This window comes from Castor canadensis, chromosome 2 (genome assembly GCF_047511655.1).
Source record: "Castor canadensis chromosome 2, mCasCan1.hap1v2, whole genome shotgun sequence".
In the NCBI taxonomy this organism is placed as follows: domain Eukaryota; kingdom Metazoa; phylum Chordata; class Mammalia; order Rodentia; family Castoridae; genus Castor; species Castor canadensis.
In genome coordinates, this window is record NC_133387.1 from 25,670,445 (window position 1) to 25,687,192 (window position 16,748).

The 16,748-nt window shown below is 45.9% G+C and overlaps 1 protein-coding gene across 2 annotated transcripts; it reads right to left on the reverse strand.

Annotated features, from left to right (window-relative positions):
- Positions 1-313: 313 nt before the first annotated feature.
- Positions 314-13,442, reverse strand: Lep (leptin). 2 transcript variants are annotated; one of them, XM_020182860.2, is made up of 3 exons: positions 13,390-13,442; positions 4,279-4,450; positions 314-2,711 (listed from the first exon to the last, which is right to left on the reverse strand). In XM_020182860.2, the coding sequence occupies exons 2-3, from the start codon at positions 4,426-4,428 to the stop codon at positions 2,352-2,354; spliced, it is 510 nt and encodes a 169-aa protein (XP_020038449.2). In that variant the 5' UTR covers positions 4,429-4,450; positions 13,390-13,442; the 3' UTR covers positions 314-2,351. The 2 variants fall into 2 exon arrangements, with proteins under 2 accessions (XP_020038449.2, XP_073911477.1); XM_074055376.1 differs by having other exon boundaries at positions 315-2,708.
- Positions 13,443-16,748: the final 3,306 nt, after the last annotated feature.

Here is a 16,748-nt window from a genome sequence, read left to right on the forward strand (position 1 = left end):
GCTTCCAATAGAACAGCCTCCTCCCCTTGGAAAATTTGTACCCCTCACCTCCTTCAAATCCACCCCCAAATTCCTCCCTTCCAATTAGTACTTGTGACCTCCCTGCTCCAGCCCATCTCCAGAGAGCATTATCAGGCTGGAAGGACAGTCTGGGGGTTAGAGGACCTGGGCGCTAGGCCTGTAGGCCGCCTGTTGCCTGTTTCCATCTAAGGAGCAGGCTCAGCATCCCTTGTCCAAAAATTTGAGTTTCCAAAATGCTCCAAAGTCCAAAACCTTCTGAGTGATGATATGGCACCATGACTGGGAAATTCCACACCACGAAACCTTGTTTTAGGCAATTTATTAATACATGCAATTTATTAATTTTTCAATTCATTAAAATATTGTATAAATAAAATCATTTTCAAGCTGTGTGTATAAGAGATATATGTATATATATAAAATATAAATGAATTTCATGTTTGCGCATGGGTTCCATCCCCAAGGCATCTTATTATGTCTAGGCAAATATTCCAGAATCTAAAAAGATCCAAAATCTAAAACACCCTGGTCCCAGACTGAGGAATGCTCAGTCTGTTTTCATTTTTAGCCTCAGTTATCCTGTGTCAACAGGATGTTTGACCCAGAAATAGATGTTAATGTGCCCTGAAAAGTATGCAAATGCTACAGAGTGCAAGCAGGGTTACCTGTGGGCCCCTGAGCACTGCCACCCTCATCTCAGGCCACTTGTCATCTGCTAAAGACAGCACTGTGCTTCCAGCTGTCTGGTGTGCCATGGTGAAATGTCCACCTTGGCACTCAGGTGAAAATCAGCATCCTTGATTTTCATGTTTATCTGGTGAGCATTCTAGCCCACAGCACCAATCAGGGCTGAGCACGAAGAGGTGCTCAGTATTAAAGTGTATTGCTTTGATTCAAGTTTGCCTAGGCAGCTCCACCACCCAGCGAGTGATGGTGACATTAGGGCAGCCAGAGGGTGGAAAAATCCAAGCTCCCTTGTTCATCTTCTTGAATGTGACCTCCACCCTGAAGGGCAATCCCGAAGGCCTGGCCTAGGGCCCTGGCACTTAGCCAATAGTGATGGCCCAGGCCTGGAGACCATCTGCTAAAGGATTTTGATTTTGATTTCCCATTGGAATAAAACTCCCCACAGAATGGGCGGAAAATGGCCTTGCTTCAGATGAGTTAGTCAGGCAAGAACCATAATTTCATATGCAAACCCCAAAGAGGCACACTGTGTCCCTGTGTAGATTGACCCCAGGCCACTCAAGGGGCCACACTGGGCACTCCTGCCCTGAAAATCACTATCTCAAGTGTGAAACCCTCACTCCCTGAGCTCAGCACTACCTCAAAAAAGGGCATTTCTTTTGGCACCCTCCTTTCATGGGCACCTGGCAATCCAACCCCCTACAAGAGCCACTTCCTTTGTTCTTTTCATGGAAACAACCCTAGGTGGTTGCAGAAGATGAGTCAATGACCTCACTCATGCCAAAAAGCCTATCACAAAAATATTACTCAGAAAACTCATCCTGGATCCTCCTCCCTCCCACCAATACCTTCCCTCCCACCCCAAACAGTATACAGTTACATATTACACTTGATGAAATTCATCTTTTTAAAATAACCAAACCCTTGGGGAGCCGCTCAGGGCAATGCCGCTGCAACCACTGTAATATAAAGTCAATCACAATAGAAACAAAACCAGTCACCAGAGAACTGAATTTAAATCCATCTATCCCAGAGACAATCCTAACCATCCAGTCAAAGTGGGTTTGCCTCAGCCAGACCCATTGATGGAACTGCAAACGGCACCCCAGAAGCATCCCCAGCACCAGCTAACCCCAATGCTTGGAAAAGCTGGTGTTTCACTTCAAATCCATGCAGAGTAAAATGTGTAATAAATAAGTGCTTCCAATTTGTGTTGCTTGGGAGTTTCCAGCTGTGAGTGAATGTAGTCTTCATGGTGCTCCCTAGAATTCTCAGGTGAGAAAACTTTGCTTTGAGAATGTCCAAAGGCTATGCCTGGGTCACAATGAAGCATGCACTGGGAGGAGATGGTGTCAGAAGGGGACTGGATGACCCTTGTTGATGGCTGAAGAATTTGGTGAGAATCACAGATGCACTCCACTTTCTGCTGGATGGGTCCCGTTCCTGGTGAGACTGGAATTGTGTATATATCTTTAGTTTCAAGCAATGTGGAGTCTTATGCCTTTGGAAAGGTGGCTTAGAAAGAAATTGACACAGTCTGGAATAAGAGACGCCGACACAAGGCTCTGTTCTCCTGTAGACATCTGGAAACGAAGGTTTCTTCCCTCAATGTGGCCCCTGGGGGAAGAGCAGTCCTCAAGGCCTCAGCACCCAGGGTTGAGGTCCAGTTGCTTCAGCATGTCTTGCAGAGACTCCTGCAGCCTGCTTAGGGCCACCACCTCTGTAGAATAGAGAGAGGCTTCCAGGACACCATTCAGGCTCTCCAGGGTCTCCACCTCATTGGTCTGGGATGGGGGGCAGCTCCTGAAGGTGGCCAGCAGATGGAGAAGGTCCTGGAGGTTCTCCAGGTCATTAGATATTTGCACCACATTTTGGGAAGGCAGACTGGTGAGGATCTGTTGGTAGATTGCCAATGTCTGGTCCATCTGGGACAAACTCAGACCAGGGTGAAGCCCAGGAATGAAATCCAAACCAGTGACCTTCTGTTTAGAGGACACGAACTGCTATGCAAGAGGAAGGGGGAAAGTCAGCACTCAGCAAGCAGACAGAACAACAATTCTCCAAAGCCCTCTGTTGTCCCCACGAATATGGAGGCTCATTTCTGGGCTGCCATCTTTTTCCCTTGCTTGCCTTCCTGGTCCAGGCCTCTATTCTCTGTATCCAGGTGACTTTCATGCCTCTAAGGTGGTTTCCTAGACTCCTGCCTGTCCCAAAGCAAGCTACCTTCCACTTGCAACTAATCTTCTAGGGTTATTCTTTTCTCCAAATGTCCTTTGTGAAGAACCAACCATGGCTCCCTATTTCTTATCAGTCTCTTCCACCCTCAGCTGATTCCTTCCTCCTAGTCAGATTCTCATATGGTCCCCACCTCCTTAGGAGTTAAAGTCACTCCCAGGGAGTGCCCTGCTTCCCCACTCTGCTTCAGTGACTCTACCTACCAGGAGGAGCTCTCACCACCCCAACATGCTGCAGCACTTGTTCTTAACACGACCCAAGTTGAGTGGGGGGTCATGTGCACAATCTTGCTGAGTGACTATTTTGAAAGAAGACTTAAGGGTTTTCTCTATGAAATGCCCAAGACTCTGTCTAGCTCTGGTCTGTTTCTGACACCTAACTTCTCCCTGACCACCCAAGACCACTGTTAGATAACCCACAGTGGCCAGGAGATGGAGAAGTCTGCAGATAGCATACACCTCTGGGTGTGTTTGCACTTGCTGATGTGGTTTCTCTCATAATAACCTGGTGGAGCTTATATGACATGCCAGTATCTAGATAATGAGACACCAGGGAACTTGTTTAGGATCTCACAGATGTGAGAAGATTCACATCTAGTCTTCCTGATTCCCATCTAGGGAACAGCTGAAGGTACAGCCTATCATACCCCAGAGAAAGTCCAGAGTGGGCATGACACCAACTGGCAAATATGCAGAAGGCTGATGGTGAAGGAGAGAAAGATTTGCTCTTCTGTGTGGCCTTGAAAGCAGGTTGTGCAGTGATGGGAGAAGCTGCAGCTAAAACTAGAAGAACCCTAATGACACCAACATCTAGAGATGGGCAGAGGCCCAGCAGGGATGCTGCTGGGGAGCAGTTCACTTGCCAATAGGACACAAGGATCTTTACGGCTCCCCTGGTCCTGGGCACTAGGACTGAAGGAGGTAGAATCAGGGAGGAGAGAGAGGGAGGGAGGCAACAGCAGAGGCGAGAGGATGGAAGGAGCAGTGGTCAGTGTGGGAGGAGGAAGCAATGCCACTGCATTGCCTCGATCTGAGGTCTGGGTTTCCCCACTGTAAAGTGAAAATGAACACATGTGTCCTCATGACATCAGAGAATCCTATGATTTAAAAAAATCTATGGCAAAGTTAAATGCTCTTAAAGTAGTTCAGAATTAGAATCACTGGGTCTTGAATCCCAATAGGCCTAGGGGGCAAGAGAAACAACCAGAAAGAACGGGAGTCCTAGGGTTTGAAATCTTCCTCAACTTCCAATAGGTGCCTGGTATTCAGAAGGTACTTAATACATAATTTTTAGATTATCTGGTTCCAGTCCTGGGCTGGCCAAAGTTCTCCCTACCGTGTGTGAGATGTCATTGATCCTGGTGATGATGGTCTTGATGAGAGTTTTGGTGTCATCCTGGACTTTCTGGATGGGCACAGCTTGTGTGTAGGACAGATAGGACCAAAGCCACAGGAACTGACACAGGGGTCCCCAGCGCATTTTCATTCTCAGGATGTATTTCTTGGGCCTGAAAACAGAAAGAACGACATATTGCAAGAGGCTGGTATCAGAATATACCCGTCTATCCTGCTACCAACCACATTGTGAGGTATGGATGAAAATGAGATTTACTTTCTGGTCTGGCTACCATCTCCTCAAAGCCAAAGAAGATTCATTATCTAGACACAGGCTAATGAAATGCATCCTGTTGGGAAGAAGATCACTGCCTGGTCAATAGACCACAATCTATCCTGCAGACCACAGAACATCAAGCTGAGACATGAGCAAATGGAAGTGGAGGTGATGGGGCTCCACGGAAAGAGAACAGACTGTTAAGGTCAGGTTGGAATCTGGTCATTTCTCACTGCATAACTTTCACCATATCACATAACTGCTCAAAACTCCACCTTCATCCCTATCATCTACCATCTACGTATCTCCAGATTTTTATGAGGATCAAATTACATGATGCATATGAAGGAGCCGAAGGGATTGTGAAATGCATTATCTCACTACCCTATTATTAGAGAGCTATTACTTCCTTGTCCTGCCTATTAATCTTACAGCAGCCTGCTGCTATATCTGTGGTGGCCTCTATCACTCACTTTATCACTTCCTTCCTCTCCCACTTGGGAGCCTGAATCCCACCATGTAATAAGCAGTCAGGCGCGATGCTAGGCACCAACCCTGAATCACAGCTGCATCCTGCTCTCCCTCCAGTGCCTCACAGTTTAACAGGAGAGACAAGCAAGCAAGTGGCCATTCCAATACAGGAAAATGGAACTTTGCAAGGGGGCCAAGGATGGACATCCCAGGAGCCCTGGAAGAAGGGTCCTCTTGGCTGGGTATTAAAGACCGAGAGGGATTAGAACAGTAGAAAGTGGTTGCCAGAATGATCACAAGATCAGCTGTGCAAAGGTGTGGAGAAGGAAAGAACGTGATATGTTTACCCAAAAAGCTTCAAACTTTCAAAGTCATTGGAACCCTGAATTCTAAAATTAATACGCAGATCCTTGACTAAGAAGCAAAGTTTTAATGAGATACACAAAGCAAAAGGTAATAAAATGTATGCAAGTCGGAAGCCAGTGATCTATGCAAGAATGTGTGCATAAGCCTGAAATAATAAAATGGAAGAAAAGATTAGGAGAAAGATTCTGGAGATGGCAAAGAAATTCATCTCTCCTTTGACATTCTTCCTCATCTGAAAGCAGGTAATGCATATTTGGTCCACAGATGGCAATATTAGTATAATTCATTTGCTGGCAATAAAATGAAAGCAAGCAGTCTATTTATTATTTATAATGTTTGATCAAAGTTTTTTTTTAATCTGAATTTTACTGAAGGAAAAAAATGAGGCTCAGGAAGATAAAACAACTTGTCTAAAGTCACACTGGTAAGTGACAGAGCCAGGATGTTCAATATGACAACCTCCCCCACCACCCCCACCCATGGCTTTGCTTTCCAAAGTTATAGTCATCCATAATCATCTGTGGTTCGAAAATATTAAATGGAAAATTCCAGAAATGAACAATTCATAAGCTTTTAATTGTTCCATTCTGAGTACTGTGATGAAGTCTGGCACAGACTCCTTCCATCCCACCTGGAATGTCAATCACCCCTTTGTCCAGCGGATTCACACACTATACATTACTCACCCATTAATTAGTCACTTGGTACCTAACTCAGCTATCAGAGGGACTGTCATGGTATCACAATGCTTGTGTTCAAGTAACCCTTATTTAATGTAGTAATGGCCCCAAAGCGCAAAAGTAGGATGAAAGGAGGCATCAAACATGGAAGGAAGATTAATTCTGGTATTGTGTGGCAATGCTGCAGGGCATATAGGAAAAAATGTATTATATACAGGTTTGGCACTGTCCGCAGTTTCAAGTATCCACTGGGAGTCTTGGAACATAACCCCCCCAGATAAGAGGGGGCTACTTTAGTGCTAATTGCTATTCAAATCCCTGGAACCATGGCAAAGGTAGGAGTGTGCAGTGGTTAGGCCCTGAGGCTTCTGCAGAAGGTTCTGTCCTTATTAGCTGTGTATCTTCAGGAGAGATGCTTTATTTCCCAGAGTGTCTGTTCCTATCAGTAAAAATGTAGCTGAGCTCCCGGTGGCTCATGCCTGTAATCCTAGCTACTCAGAAGCAGAGATAGGGAGGATCACAGTTTAAAGCCAGCCCAGGGCAAGTAGTTCGTGAGACCCTATCTCAAAAAAAATCCATCACAAAAAAGGGCTGGTGGAGTGGCTCAAGGTGTAGGCCCTGAGTTCAAACCCCAGTACTGTAAAAAAAAAAAAAAGTGCTATCTCCACCACCTGCCTCAAAAAGGTAAATGGAATAAAACTGTGAAGCTCCTGCCCACCATGTGCGTGTCTGGCCCAGAGTCAGGGAGAGAAAGTGCCAGCTACTGAAAAATTATTATAATTACTGGGCAGAGCTTGCAATGCTCAGGGCAATGCCACCATAGCCAGATCTGAATGAAGACTCCCATGGACCATGTCCACAGGGCACCTGGTATCTCTAGGTCTTCCCCTGTAGCATAAGATTGAGTTACACTCTTTTCTAAGATTTACGGGTTGATGACACTCTCCTTCCTGAGAAAATTTACTACCAGATTTTCTCTGGTCATATCACAGCTTTTCTCACATACCAGCGTAGAGAGTCAGGTTTGCAAACCCCCTCCATCACCACTGATCACGTGCCTCAGTGGATGGATGCTGCAAAAGAAGCAGCAGTTCCTGCAAAGCATGGACTTGAGAAGCCAGTGCTGGGCACAAGTGATTGAGAGGAGGGGCCAGACTTGGGGGATACCCCTGGGAAGGGGCAGCAGAGAGAAGCAGTAACATCAACTCCATCTAAGATCAAAGTGATGGTGAGAACCTGCCATACCAACGTGTACCACACACAGCAAGGGACCCAATACACTTTCTCTTCTTTCTTCTCTCCAGTGGCAGATTTGTTACACATTTCTCTCCAGCAGGCATGTTAATGTGAATTAAATTCAGGTAATGTTTGGCCAACAGGTATATTAAAAAAAGCTCAGCAGTACTAACCTGGGAAATGCAAATGAAAACCACATGAGATGTCATCTCACCCATGTTAGCATGGTTACTGTCATAAAGACAAAAGATAACAGAGGCTGGTGAGGATTCCAGAAAGGAGAGCTCCACACAGTCGGTGGGGAGGTAAATTAGTAGAGCCATTATAGAAAACAGTGTGGAGGTTCTTCAAGAAACTAGAAATAGAACTACAAACAGTGTCACTAGTGGGTATATGTCCAATGGAAATGGCATCAGTATGTTCAAAAGATACCTGACCCCATGTTTATTGCAGCACTATCTACAATAGCCAAATATGGAACCAATCTAGGTATCCACTGATAGATGAACTGAAAAAGAAAATGTGGACCAGACACACACAATGAAATTACTTTTCAGTCATAAAAAAGAATGAAATTGTGTCATTTGCAGCAGCATGGAAGGTACGTGATGTTGAGGAAGTAGAGACTATAATAGTGGTGCGGGGGCTGGGGCGGGGGAGAAAGGGGAGCAGGGGTGCACGTTGGACGGAAGGAATAACTTCTAATGCCTGGTAGCTCAGTAGTATAACCCCAATTGACTGCAGCTAACCGAGTAACTCTAACTCGCTAATGGAGAATCAGTGCTGAGTGTCCTTGACGCAAAGAAACGTATCTGTCTAAGCGTACAGGTGTTCCGTTACTCTGACCTGGTCATTACACGTTGTATACCTCAATTAAAATGCCACCCTGTACCCAAAATATTTTCAGTTATTCTGTGTCAATTTAAATATATATATTAAAGTAATTAGAAATATTAGTTCAGGTAATATGGTATTTGCTGTTAATTATGAGGAGAAAGTTTTGGCTGCTTTAAGTCCTGTCCTACAAATTCTCCCTGTGAGCTCCTTCTCCTTCCTTTCCTCCTTCCCTCCTTCCCTCCCTCCCTCTCTCCTTCCCTCTTTACTTCCTTCCTTCCCACCTACTTTCTTTCTTTTCTTCCTTCTCACCTACCTTCCTTCCTTCCTTCCTTCCTTTCCTCCTTCCCTTCCTCCTTCCCTCCCCACTCCTTCTCTCCCTCCCTCCTCACTCCTTCCTTCCTCCCTTCCTCCCTCCCTTCCTCTCTTCCTTCCTAACTCCAAGTTGGAAGAGACTGGAGGATAGGGAAATGACAAAAGAAGAAATAAAGACAGAGAAGATTGGACTCTAGTCCTTCAAATCATTCAGGGTCTAGTGGAACAGAAAGAAGCTTGAACAACTTGTTGTAATGCAACCCTAGTACCTCTCCCCCCAAAATTATATGTTCTTTCCTTCTGAAGGAATGAGGGAAGCAGCCCAGCTTGTTTGTTGCAATGGGGTTTTGCTAACTTTTCCCCCACTGGGCTAGCCTCAAATCACAATCCTTCTGATCTCCACCTCCTGAGGAGCATAGGATTTGAGAGGCAGAGACGGGGCACAGTGATTCATATCTATAATTACTAAGGGGGTGCAGGTAGGAGAATCATGGTCCTAGGTTGGTCCTGGGCAATAATCTTGACATCCTATCTGAAAAATAACTAAAGCAAAAAAGGGTTGGGAGTGTGGCTCAAATGGTACCTGCTTAGCAAGCATGAAAGTCTTAAGTTCAGACCCCAGTACTGCCCCCCAAAAAAGAAAATAATTTGAAGAGCAGAGAGGAAGTGTCTCTGGGGTAGGGAGTAAGGAGAGCTTTGCAAAGGAGGTGATATGTGAACCAAGAGCTGAAAGACAAGAAGTTCCCCAGGGAAAAGAGAGGAAGCAGGCATAGCAGCCAAGTTGGGGAGTCAGAAGATGTAGAGGGGTGGAATGCATGAAGCTGGAGAGCTAGACTTTTGTGGGTTTGATTCCATCTATAGTGCAGACTGGCTGGGGATGTACACTACCCAGGGCGCACGTGTGCATGCACACACACACACACACACACACACAGCCATGGTACACTGGTATCTACATTTGCATTTACACTCCAGCCTCCTTGGCCTCAACTTCCTGACCAGTGGGAGGCAAAAGACTAAGAGGCTCTTCTCTTCTTCCTTTTCTCCACCTCCAACCCCAGATTGGGCCACAAATTCAGAAAGTTTCAGAGAGCCTGGTTTGTCTGTTAACTCTACGGTAGCCACATTTGGACTCAGGTGCATGGAGTAGCTAGCTGAGAGTCCACACAGCCACTGCAAGGTACATTATGGTCATTGCCTGGCTTCCTTCCTGACCTCCTTTTTGGTTCTGGGCCCTCAAGAGGCTTGGTAGCCCTCCTGGTCCTTAACCCCCAGCATAAGATACTCTTTTCCACTTACACTCTCTGGTTTGCTATGGTTTTGATGTAGGTTATCCTTCAAGTTTCATGTTTGGTCCCTCAGGTGACAGTATTGGAAAGTGGTTAAGAACCTTTAAGAGGTGAGGGCTAGTGGGAGGTGCTTAGGTCCAGGTGAGGACTTGCTCTTGAAAGGCACTGTAGGACTCCAGTCTCTGATTTCTGTTCTGAGATGTGGTTTCTCCCTCTGTACATGCTCCTCCATTGACATCTGCCACGATGGGCTCTCCCCAGTGCCAAGCCTAAGCTAGTGCCATGTCCTCCAACCTCCCAACTAAACCCCTTTCTTCATAAAGTTACTCAGCCTCAGGTGTTTTATTTATAGAAAGAAAATGGGCTAATACACTTGAGTAGCTTCCAACTTTCTGAATATGTTTTTCACTTAGGAGACATATAGATATACATGTAAGAAAAAGAAGTGTCAAAAAATAAAATTCAGCCAGGTGTGGTGACACTGATCCATAATCCCAGCACTCAGGAAGTGGAGCGGGAGGATCTTCAGTTTGAGGACAACCTGGGCTGCATAGCAAGTTCCAGGCAGCCTGGACTACACAAGCAAGACCCTATCTCAGATAGTTAATAAATAATATTTTAAAAAATTAATAATTTGCCTGTACTAATGGATAAATTAGAACTCTTTAGAGTTGCAGTCATTTTTCAACTATTGGCCACAATATATGATTTGAAACTCACTTGAGACTGCATAATTGTTTTCTCTTCTTTGCAACCAAAGACCTCGTTTGAGAAATCATGCTAGCGCACTTAACTGGTAGGGCTGTGTGGGAGTGGAGGTTATTTCCTTCCTGTTCATCAGGAACTACCTTTAGATCTGATCCCATCAGGGAAAGCAAATAGATTTCAATACCTGTGTCAACTCTGATCAGTTTTTAGTGGCTCCCTGGAGCGCCATATGTGGAGAATCTGCAGCTTCAGCCAGGCTTGGAGGGAGAGAGCGCCACGATCAATTAGTGACGCCCGTACTTGTTCCAGCATCTACCAACAGCCTGGCATGGAGCAGGTGTTTGCTAAGCATTTGCTGAAGGAATAAATGAAATATTGCCCATCCTTGACCTTCCTTGGCTAACCAGGTTAACCTACCTCTAAGGTGGCTCACCTGTTCCCATACAAAAGTCACATGTTAGAATTCACTGCTGCTCAGCAGAAACTCCTGAAGAAGCTCTCTCTCTCTCTCTCTCTTTTTTTTTTTTTTTTGGTGGGACTGGGGTTTGAACCCAGGGCTTCATGCTTGCAAAGCAGGCACTTTACCACTTGAGCCACACCTCCAGCCCCCTAAGAAGCTCTCTTAATGAAGACAGAAAGTGCTTCAGTGTCCAGGGCCCCTTTCTCGGACACCTTGGTTTGCTTTCTGTACCTCCTACATGTCCCCAGCATTCATTTGGGCCCCTATTTCTTCCATCTTCCTTAGCAGTGCTCTCCGTAGACTGTCGTCGCTGGTGCTCATCACCATGAACTCATTCGTGGCATGTCTCCTGCTCCTTCCCCTGTACTCTGGGCCCCTGGCCTTGTCAGAGACCTCTGCTCTTTCCTCCTATCCTCTCTGTCACTTCCCTGCAGAGCTCTTCCATATCCCCTCCAACTCCCGCAGTGCAAACACAATGTGTGTACAGAGAGGACTACATCTTCTGTGTTATAGGTGAGCCTGGACACCGATTATGGATTCAGTTCTGGAGAGCTAATGCACAGCTAATGCTGAGGAGCAAGGCACATCTGCTGTCACAGGTGGCCAAGGGCAAAGGACTTTGTGGGCCAGGGTGCTGGGTGGGCTGTTTTTAAGCAGAAACAGTCTTTCTTTCCATTTTTGGGGGACAACTGTGTGGACAGAGAAGAATTCAAGGCTCTCTGCGGACAGGACAAAGTGGAACTATGGCTGGTGGACTCTTCTCTCCACCTGTGCCCTGTGAGGATGAGGTGTACTGGTTGATTGACTGACTGACAGAGAGTTTGGTTAGATTTTCCTTTAAATCACACGGATTTTGCTTAGAGATGCATATCCCCTCATGTACCCCAAGTACTTCATCTTTCTGGAGTCTCTTCTCTATCCCTGGCTCCCATTCTGTCCCATGGGTGTCTCGGCTAGGGTGGGACAATGACTGGACCTTCTAGACAGCCACCTCCGTGCTCCACATGGGTCACTCAGACACGTGAGGCATCCGCCTGGGGCTGATGGCAGGAATTCATTGCAACTTCCCTGGCTCTGTCCTTAGCACTTGGAAATATTTCTTGGAATGGGGGGAGGAAAATATTTCTCCCAGATACCAAGAAGAGTTATTTTGGGTATAAGATTTGGGTGTAAGTCATTTTGGGTACAAAACACGAGAAAAATGCTCCTTTGGCCAACCTGGAAATGTTTCCCTCAGCCCAGTGTCCTCAGTTGCTTGAGAAAGGAAATAACCATAAAGCATCAATTTTTTTCTTTGCCTTCTCTCCTGGCCTAAATGAAATAAATGAATCAATATGGCCTTCTTGTTCCTAAGACCATTTGAATGGGAGTGACTAGGTTATTAGAAACCTTCTGTGGAAATTTGGTTCTATAGACCATCCTGTGGGAAAGAGATTGACAACGCTGCTCCAGTACAAGCTGGGTACTGCCACTTCAGAACTTTACAGTCAGCTATTACTCTGCAAAGGACACTCCAAGATCTTGTGCTCCTGAGACAGTCCCACCAAATCCCTGCCCTCTGCTCACCTTCCCTGAAGACCTTCATTCATTTCCAGCAGAAACAAATCCAAAGCAGCCATTCACACACAGAACAACCAGCCCCCTTGTCTCATTGGTCTAACTAGATGTAAGGAGTCAGTTTTCCAAAGTGCCACCACCTTTAACACATAGAAACCGGAGCATACAGCCAACCATACATACAAAGAGGTGTACACCAAGCCCAGACAGAAGAAAGGCCTGGTGGGCCTTTCCTGGAGCCCACCTGCTGAGAATGTGTATTTAACCATCTTGGTTAGAAATTCCTAACAGTGGAAAATTTGCACGTTACAGGCCTCTCCCATGACCTGATGTGCTGTTCTGTCCCCCTCTGGCTTTGAGACTCAGCACACTTTCTCTTTGAGATTGGTGTCTTCCTGAGTGTTCAGATACCCACTTCTACTCCGTGGTGGTGCTAGACCTAGACATGAAACTTTTTGCAGTCCCTCCAGTTCCCACGACAGGATCCTCACTGGAAAATGAGGCCAGAATTCGTACCGGCAGAGCAACGGTATGTCTACTCCTCAGAACCCCGAAGCTCGCACCTGCCTCCCCCCACGCCCGACTTTCTTCCTTCCAGACAGAAGTACGCCCCCTGACCTTTCTGCTCATGCAATTTCCCAAGCATCCCAGCTCTGCAGACATGACAATCTGCGTGATTGCCCTGGCTGGCTCTGCAAGAACAGGGTCCTGCCTCTTGGGCACAGCCCAGCCCAGCCCGGCTTCTGACACTCTCCATCTACTAGCTGCCTTCCCACTAGCTACAGTTCAGTACAAAGTTCTATACCCAGAACCATGTCATCCTCGCTGACTCCCACCTGCCTCAGTTTCCCCGGAGTCCAGAGTGAGCTGTGATGCTGTGGCCGGCGAAGAAAGACAGGTGGAGGAGAAAGGGTCTTACCTCGCAGCTGCTGGTGTCGGGATTCCTCTGCGGTTCCATGCCTCACTGCCCCTCTTATAGCTGCCCCAGCACGACTTGCGCAACTGCCGGGCAGGCCGCGCTCCCCTAGCGCCAGCGCCCGCCCCGCCCCGCCCCACGGGGCTGCGACCAGCCGGGCGGCCTCGAGCTCTGGGCCTCGGTGCGCGCCTCGAGGGCCCTTGCGGGAGTCACGCGCGCACCCTTGGGTGGGTCCCGAAAGTCTGGGGGCGGATGGCACCAACAGGAAATCCTCGAGGTCCGGCCAGAGACTGCAGCGCGACTGAGGCATAAGGATCGATCGTCTCTTGGGGTCATCCTTCCCCGGGACGCGGCCGGGGACCGCGGTGGCTCTGCGGAGCCGGCTGCAGGCAGCGGGTCCACCGTGCGCCGATGGCCAGGCCCGGGGCAGCTGGTGGCCGCTTACTTCCGAGGTGCTCAGCCCCGATGGACTGCGCGCTGGGGTTCGAAGGAGCGGCCCGACGTGTACCCCGCGTCCCCTGGAATGGGTGGATGGAGTCCTGGTCTCGCCGCACCCCTGCTTGCAATGTATCTCAATTAGATTCACTCCCTCCATCATTCTCCCTCACCCCCCATGTCCCCTTAGAACAATTTCAAAAGGTGTCATTGTTCTATTTTCATACATGTATGCAAAATATATCGCCCTCCTTCCGCTGGTACCCACCCCTGAATAGGACCTGTAAAACATATTTTTAAATAATAATTTCAAACATACAGAAAAGTGAGCGGTAGCATAATGAACTATAATGTATCTATCACCTAAACGTAGCAAGTATTATTTTCTGTATTTGTTGCATTCATTTTTTAGCAAAGCTAGTTTAAAGCAAGTTGCAAATATCATGACATTTTATCCCCAAATACTTTGATACTTTCTAAAAAATAAGAATTTTTACGTAGCACACAATCATAATTCCTCAATATGATGAAAGATCTAGTTTACATCAAATTTCCCCAAATGTCTCAGAAATGTCTTTCATAGTTGCTTTGCTTGAACCTGGCTGTTTTGCTCTTAATTAATAAATATTTATTGAATAGTGCTAGGAATGGAATCCCGAGTCTTGATTGCGATAAGCATGTGCTCCACCACTAGCTACAACCCCAGTCCTGGATTATGTTTCTTTTTTTGCTGGCAGTACTCAGGCCTCACGCTTGCTAGGCAAGCGCTCTACCACTTGAGCCACTCCACCAGCGCTGTTTTGGTGATGTGTTGTTTCCCTATAGGGTCTCACAAACTATTTGCCTGGGCTGACTTCAAACCATGATCTTCCTGAGCTCTGCCTTCTGAGTAGCTAGGGTTATAGGCGTCAGCCACCGGCATCTTTCTGGGATTACTTTTGAAAGAGAAATCTTTTACATCCTTTGGAAATGGTAGATTTGGGTTTGTTTTTTTTTAATCATAATCTGTAGCACTCAGAAATAACCAAGCTTTTTTCTTGCCCCCAACACATTTGCAACTTTACTCTAGAAAAAACTTAGCTTGTTTTTAGGGCTCCTGGGCTCCGACTGACCTGTCAGCATCAGCTTTTCATGAGTCACCAGGTGAGTTAGTACCTGGGGTTATTGACTGGACACAGCAGCCCTTGGGACCACATTGTAGGGATATAGAAGAGATATTACTTATCTATGTTTTTGCATTTGGTTGGTTTTTAAATATTTTATTTTAAGATAACAGGTTTTTTTTTTAATTCATTGTTCTTCATTCTCTCTCTCTCTCTCTCTTTTTGTAGTATTACTGGGCGTTAAATCCAGGGCCTATGCATGCTAGGTAAGTGCTCTACCATTGAGCTACACCCACCCCCAGCCCCTTTTAAATTTTATTTTGAGACAGGATATCACTAAGTTGCCCAGACTGCCCTCAACCTTTCAATCTTCCTGCCTCGGTCTCCTGAGTGGCTAGAATTATAGGTGTGCGATATTACTTAAAAAAATGCTCACGGTTGGGAATGTGGCTCAAGTGGTAGGATGCCTGCCTAAAAAGTGTTCCAAAAGGACAAGGGATATAAGACTCAGTCTCCCCCACGCCATCCTTCTCTCTTTACAAGTGACTGTAACCAGTTTCTATTGTGGCTTTCCAGAGCTATCCTTGTTCTACCCTTCATATTTGTATTATTTAAAAAAAAAAACCCACACAAATGATATCTTACTATTCACACTTCTATTCCTGCCCTTGTGTTTAAATTTTTGTATCTTGGAAATTTTCAAATCTCCACAGAATTTACAAAAAAGGTGTAACAAATCTCCATGTGTCGGTCATCAAGCTTCAACCACTACCAATCTTATTTGTTCCTCTTACTACATACAGAATATAATTTCTTACCAGTACACAGAGACTTGTGCCTGTCTTTTAAAAGTCAGTATGTATTCCATGTTTTGAAGGCACTCTAATCTAGCTAACCATATTGTTACATACATAATATTGTAATTAATATATTTAAATATACTTATTTGAGCACTGAGTGAATATATCTGTGGGAGAAATTCTGATAAATAGAATTATCAGTTAAAAGTATGCACATTCAAAATGGAAGTATATTGCCAAGTTACATTCCTTAGAGATTACACCAATTTGCATATGCATTTGACTGCAAGTAATAGTGGTTTAAGCAGTAACAACATTTAGTTATCTCTTCCACCCAGTGGCCTGGAGGTAGGCAGGTGTGGTACCGCACAGAGGCATCATCACAAATCCTTCTTCTGATGATCTGTTTCCCTTGTGTTTTGTGCTTATGGCCTCCTCGTTGCAAGAAGGATGTGATCCCTGTGGCATCATGTCCTTACGGGAGAAAATGCGCAGCAGAGCAGTAGTTTTCTCTTCTTGAAATGCTTTAAGTCAGAGGAAGCAAGTCAGATTTTTACCTATTTCTGCAAGAACTGAGATATATGCCCATCCCTAGGCCAATCATGGCCCAGTGGAATGTGATTGACATGGCTGATTTAGACCAATCAGAATTCTTATCAGAATGCATAGTAGGTGCTCCATAAATACCATCAGGGGCAAGATACAGTTCTGAACTGATGACAGCGGAGGGAAACAGGGTGACTGTGCGCTTGAAAGGAGAGGAGAAGAGTTCTTGGGCACAAAACAAATAGTGCTTGCTCAACTCAACTGTGGTGTATTATCACACTTCAGATAGAATTCTTCCTTCAGCCCTGACAATCTTCAAAATTAGAATAAAGTAATTCTGTAATCCCAGCTACTTAGGAGGTGGAGGATTGAGTTTTGAGGCCAGTCAGGGAAAAAGTTAGTGATACCTTATATCTCAAGCTGGATGAGCCCATCCAGCCTGTAATCCTAGCTTTGTGAGAACCCACATCAATCAATG